Genomic DNA, 6,518 nt, shown 5'->3' with positions numbered 1-6,518 from the left:
GCGGACTGTTCTAATAGACAGATTCTGCATCTTCTTCATGCGTCTGCCCACAGGGAGTGTGTTCTGGCTGCTGTTTCCAGCTTGGCCTGTGCCTGGTTGGCTTAATCTCCTCATGTCACGGATCTGATCTCAGAAGTATTTTATTTACAATCAGGAGGGGAAGAAAGGGGCTTTTAGCTTTCCCTAAACATCTGCAACAATAACTCAATCTTAGAAATAAAGTAAAATTTATAGTTATTACAGGGAATACAAACATTATCATAATTTCGCTCTTCCATTTAAAAGATGCCTTTCGCTATGTTCCTACTGAAACAGAATGTTACTATTTAAAGAGAAAGAACTTTGACGAGCATTTTTTATTGAATAGTTTTATTCTGTTTTAGAATAAAAACTTTGCTTTAATATTGTAAGGTGTACTGCAGGTATGCCATGCTGCCAGTTATTGTTGGGGCACAAAACGCCCCAGTCAGTGATTTGGAGGGCTGGGAAAACGCATGAACTCATAATTTCAGAGCAAGTAGAACTAGTATTTACAGTTTTCTTTCTTGAAATTGGCCTGGGACAACTCAAACAGTCTACACATGTATTGCCATGGTACTTGCTTTGATGCTCTGAATGCCTCAGAAATGTGTTCAATATCATGATTTGTGGGTCCTCTAAAAGGTTTTGTTGTTAACATGCAAGCAAACAGCACTAAACAATATTATCTAAACTATGGCTGCCAAGTACTGGATCTTCATAATGAAACCAAATTACAAAACACTGCCTTGTAGAGCTATACAAAAGATATAAAATTAAAATAAAAAATGTCAACCAGCCTTAAATATTCCAATTCTCCTACAGTGCAGTTTCTATATCTTTATCACTACTGAATATTTTAAGGAGAAAGTTAATAAAACAATCAAAATATTAGATAAAAATATTTAAATCTCTGGATCCTTTTATTCCATGGCCTTCATAAAAACACAGAAGTGGCCAGATTTTTCCCACTAAAGCTTAAAATATCAAAAAGATTCACTAGTAATTTATAATTAGCAATGAACTCTATACTGAGTCATCCGTGGGTCATAGGCCCAAGGACCAGTGTTGCCGTGTGTTATAGGCTATCAAAATAATTTCTAGCACTCTGAATCCTCTTGAAATATGATAGAATGAGTCAAGGTATCATGAGTAAATTCCAGGCATAATAGGAAAAACAGGTTCATTGATGCCTAGTTTTAAAGTCCTAAAAAAGAGGGGGAAGATTACTTATTTGAAAATACAGCTAAGTACATTCTCATCTGTGATTATTTACATTTGTATACTGAAAATATCGATTATCTGGACAGATCCTGTGATATGCCATTTGCTACAAAATGAAGTTCTTACAATGAGCATGAATAATTAATCCTTTTTAGATAATGAAAGAATGGATCAAATCTTCATTTATGTTCTAAACATTAAAAAACAAAATCAAACATGTTAAGCCTGGAAAACTAAGAAAAAAAGACCCACCCATAATGCTGCTGCTCAGCACATCAACTTCTGCAAGGACACAGTATGTTTGCTGACTTTAAAATGTTTATTCTTTAAAAAATTAGTTGCTTTTTATACAGCTATACAAAGTTCTTAATGTTTCTTTGGCAATGGAATATAATGGAATTTTACAACTATATAAAAAAGTTACCTTTGCCTAAGAAACAGTATTTACTGTGTGTACATAGTTGACTGACAAAATTCTCTACCATCCAGCACCCTAATTAATTGACGAAATAAGCTACCTCATATTACAGGATTCCCCAAAAGAAAGGAGGAAAAAGATACACGCACACACACACACGCGCGCGCGCACACACACAACCTTCTGTGGCTCAAAACACAGTATCACGGCCCTATCTGCAGGCAACTTGCAATTGCCAAATACAATTTAGTGATAAAAAAAAAAAACCTTTCAGTGATGAAAAAATACTTGTAAGTCCCACTGAAGTACTGCTTTAGTTTAACTATACATAAGAAATTACTTAACCTTCTGCTATTCCAAATATATTTAATGCTCATGTTTTAAGATGAGCCTTCCACCCCCAAAAGTAACTGCATTTTATTTTTGAAATTAAGCGGAAAAACAAACAAAAAACAAAAACCCAGTGCTGGTGACAAATGTACAGCGAATTCACTTCTTCGTTCTTCGCAAAGACTGAAATCAATGTTCAGGACCATGAAGAGCTAGAAATTCACCTATTTTCAGAGACTTGTTTGTAGACTATGCAGCAACTTTGTTGTCTTTCTAAAAAAGAAAAAAAAATTTAGCTCATGTTCCAAATTACTGGTGTATTATTTCTTTTTACTTTACTCGTTTATTTTAAGTTATCTTTAAATATACTCCCTCCCTTTTACTTTCATAGAAAAACCTGTCTCACTGATTTCCACGAAACTCTTTTTATAATTTCCATACTCAGTAGTACCTCATTGTTGACTGCATCTTCCAGTCAGTAGTGGACTGGACTACTTCCAGCAGTGGTGAACCCCACCCCAAAATACAGGTGTACTTCCTCATCTTTGGTTGTTCTCCCTAATAATTTTTTAAAAGCAGTGATAGGACTTAAACCCTCAACTCAGTAGTCAAACTCATCAAATACAACTGTCAACATACTTTGAAGCAAGTTTCATAAAATCCCCAAGTCTTTGATGTCTTTACTAAGCAATAAAATAGTATAACATTTCTCTCCAAAATTTCATGCCAGGAGGAAACAATGGTTTAAAAATCAATTTTACAAGGATAACTCTTAAATCTGAAATAAGTTCTGAAAAGTGGAAGGCTGACTGGGGAATTTTTAAAAAGTAACCAGTGAGAAAGCAATACAAATCTCAAGATTTCCAGCAAGACTGACCCTAAACTAAAGGCCCGTACAAAGGGTTGGAGCCAAGGGCTTTTATTTTCCTCTAGACCAGCTGCTACCATATACCTGGTTTTTACTGCTGATTCTCACCCCAACTGTTAGAAACAGACATTTCCTAGGTGAGACTTAACTTCATCTGTGTATACAACACCAAAACATTTGCACCCCGTTATTAAATTGAAATACATATGGTATGGCATAAGTTGACAGCAATGAGCTAAAAGATGAACCTGCTGTCCCCCACAAAGCCAACCTCACACCTCCCAAAGTATTTGTTTTTTTTACCTTTCAGAAAGCAGTACGATCAATCCAGACCTTTTAGGGTCCAAAAGCTGTGGTTTTCTGAAAGGTAAAAAAAAAAAAAAAAAAAAAAAAAAAAAGAGAAAGAGACAGGGAGACAGGAGAGAGAAAGGAGAAAATGAAAGGGGGAGAGGAGAGAGAGCATTATGCTGAGTCATTCAGACACCTTGTTGTCTTTGGACCCCATCTGAGGAAACACAGATGGGATCTTTATAACCCACCATGGTGGCTTAACCTCCCTGACAGCAGCATGTTAAAACAGGAGCTGGTTACATTATTATTGCTAGTCCTGATCTCCATTCTCACCTCAAAAAAGAATGGGGGCGGGGAATACCATGCAACCAAACTTACCATAAGGTTATTATTTCTTTTTTTTTTTTTTTTTTTGGAGACGGAGTCTCGCTCTGTCTCCCAGGCTGGAGTGCAGTGGCGCAATCTCGGCTCACTGCAAGCTCCGCCTCCCCGGTTCATGCCATTCTCCTGCCTCAGCCTCTCCGAGTAGCTGGGACTACAGGTGCCCGCCACCACGCCTGGCTAATTTTTTGTATTTTTAGTAGAGACGGGGTTTCACCGTGGTCTCGATCTCCTGACCTCGTGATCCGCCCGCCTCGGCCTCCCAAAGTGCTGGGATTACAAGCGTGAGCCACCGTGCCCGGCCAAGGTTATTATTTGTTTCTTTTCTTTTTTTTTTTTTTGAGACAGGTCTCGCTCTGTCACCCAGGCTGGAGTGCAGTGGTGCGATCATGGCTCATTACAGCTTTGACCTCTCAAGTTCAAGTGATCCTCCCGCCTTAGCCTCCTGAGTAGCTGGGACTACAGGCATGTGCCACCACTCCAGCTAATTTTTAAACTTTGTTATAGAGATAGGGACTCCTTATGTTGCCCATGCTGACCTTGAATTCCTGGGCTTAAGCAATCCTGCCCTGGCCTCCCAAAGTGCTGGTATTACACATGTAAACCATTGCACTGGCCTATATTTACATTACTCTTAAGGAACATCAGGCCACAAGTCAAGAGAGTGAGTTTTGGATTTCTTACCTTGTACCTCAATCATGACAATTAACTTCTTGGGGTCCTTAGTTTCCTTATCATCTAATGTGAGTGTGGTAGCAGAGAGATTCTAGTTTGGCTGATTCTTTTAAGGATTCTAAAACTTGATGATTTTATCTTTACCCATGTTTTCATTAAACAACCAAGCTCGTTTATGCTTACCCCCAAACCACAATGACTCCTGCTAATATAGCACAAAAAATAAAGCCAACTCATTTCATGAAGGCTGCGGAAAATGTCATCCATGTCCATCTCTGGGAGGAAGTGTTAGATGTTTCAGATACAAGTTTAATCTTCAGTGGTAAATCTCCTTTATGTGACAGTGATCACTCACCATTTTCTACCTTTAAAGGTGCCAGGTGAAATGATTTTATGATTTAGGAGGTGTAGGGCTGCTGGGTTCGGGGCTCTAGTGGCAGATGAAAGGATTATTCAACTCTGGAATGAACAATCAAGGGCTAGCTACACTGACAGACCTTTGGCCTCACTGAAGGCTGGAGTGGCAAATTCCTCATCAACATGATAAGCAATTACTTCAAGCCCACTATGGCTCCATGTTGAGCTGAGTGTTGTGGTGGGAAGAAAAGTAGAATACATATTCACTAAAGCCAAGAGGTTCTTATCTAGCTGGTGATGCAGAACAAAACTAAATACAAAAAATAGCGAATGTGAGTGTATTTAAAAATGTGTGCCAAAGAAAGCAGATAGCTACAGGTCAGAAGAGGAGGAAATCAGTGTAGGAAGAAAGAGAAGACAGAGCAAAACTTGGGAAGGCTGTAAAGGATAAGTCAAAGCGGGGACCTGACTTTTAGCTATGTCTGTCTCCCACCAAAATGTAAACATCAAAAGTGCTGGGCCTACATCAGTCAGCACCAATGCTCAACATAGTGCCTGGCATATCTGAAGAATTCTGTATATTTGGTAAATGAATGGGGATGGAGTTGGAATCAAGCACAATGTGTATGTGAGATAACCATGAGGCAGCTTGCTTGAATCAGACAGGTTAAAGGGTAATGAGGAATAAGCCAGATATATCAAGTGGGATCCTCACGCAGTTAAGAAAAGCAGGGACTGCAACGTCAGAACTGAGCCTCCTAAACACTGGGCCATGCCTGAGGGTTCGCTGAGTCCATCACTCCTGGAAACACCTAAGCAGAGGATGGACTATCTGTCAAGGATACAGGAGCGTAGACAAAGATGCATGGAGGTAACTACGACAATGCATTTTCAATTCTGCAATATACGTGATAGGAGTTTTACAAAAGGCTCAAAATGATAAACAGCGTGACATGGTTGTCAAAAAAATGTTTGTACTAGTAAGCACATGGGGCACACAGTTACTGCATGGAAGGTTTGTTTTTTCCTTTTTTTGAGACGGAGTCTTGCTCTGTTGCCCAGGCTGGAGTGCAGTGGCGTGATCTCAGCTCACTGCTACCTCTGCCTCCCAGGTTCAACGATTCTCCTGCCTCAGCCTCCTGAGTAGCTGGTATTACAAGCACGTGCCACCATGCCCGGCTAATTTTCTTTATATTTTTGGTAGAGATGGGGTTTCACCATGTTAGCCAGGCTGGTCTCAAACTCCTGATCTCAGGTGATCCACCCACCTCGGCCTCCCAAAGTGCTGGGATTATAGGTGTGAGCCACCACGTCAAGCCGAGATTGTAACAATTGGAACATCCCTGGGGTGGGATGGATGCCCTTGGGAAGAGTAAGCTCCCAGCCCCTATAAGAGATACTGCAGAAGAGGTTTATGTTTTAACCAGGTCAGACCTCTCAGATGTTTTCCAACTCTGAAAGTTTAATGATCTTTAAAAGGTGTATTTCAGAATAAATGGTACAACTCTTTATCCACAAATGTCAAAACTAAGGGTCTGAAAGGTCATACTAGTAACTATTGCTATTATTCTCATCTGGATCCAAGTCTAATTTAAACGTACTTTTTCTCAGACCAAGCTGACTCAATGTGGTCTTCAACAAGGAGTTGTCATAGGTTGTTCAAAATGTAGCTGATCTGCCTTAAAGTGGGGTAAAGAGAGATGAAGGTCTGAAGCCCAACTGGTGGGTTATCATGGTAGTTGACAGGGACATCTCAAAGGAATAAATGGCACAGGCCACAATCATGGATACCTCTAGTGCCTGGGCAGTATACCATGAGCCAACATGGAACACCGGGAGGAGGCAGAGCTGAGATGACTGGAGAGAAGGAAGATGAAAAGATCAGTCTGAGGAAGTTTAAGCTGACAGCAGGACAGTGAAGATAGAGATGCAGTGCAGAAACATATACGGTCCAGG

At 39.9% G+C, this 6,518-nt stretch overlaps 1 protein-coding gene across 5 annotated transcripts in view; it reads right to left on the bottom strand.

The window, feature by feature from the left end:
• Positions 1 to 210: 210 nt before the first annotated feature.
• LSM14A (LSM14A mRNA processing body assembly factor) overlaps positions 211 to 6,518 on the bottom strand; it is a 60,719-nt gene continuing 54,411 nt past the window's right edge. For 3 of the 5 annotated variants that reach the window (XM_032170407.2, XM_032170408.2, XM_058424923.1), the window contains 2 exons: positions 3,162 to 3,218; positions 211 to 2,263 (listed from right to left, as the gene is read on the bottom strand). In XM_032170407.2, coding sequence (XP_032026298.2) covers positions 3,195 to 3,218 — 24 coding nt within the window. In that variant the 3' untranslated portion in view covers positions 211 to 2,263; positions 3,162 to 3,194. The remainder of the gene's footprint in view (positions 2,264 to 3,161; positions 3,219 to 6,518) is intronic. The other 2 variants (XM_032170409.2, XM_058424922.1) reach the window with 1 other exon arrangement.

This window comes from Hylobates moloch, unplaced genomic scaffold (genome assembly GCF_009828535.3).
Source record: "Hylobates moloch isolate HMO894 unplaced genomic scaffold, HMol_V3 SCAFFOLD_12, whole genome shotgun sequence".
In the NCBI taxonomy this organism is placed as follows: domain Eukaryota; kingdom Metazoa; phylum Chordata; class Mammalia; order Primates; family Hylobatidae; genus Hylobates; species Hylobates moloch.
Note: the sequence above shows the minus strand (reverse complement) of the source record. Positions and strands in the feature narration are given on the sequence as shown.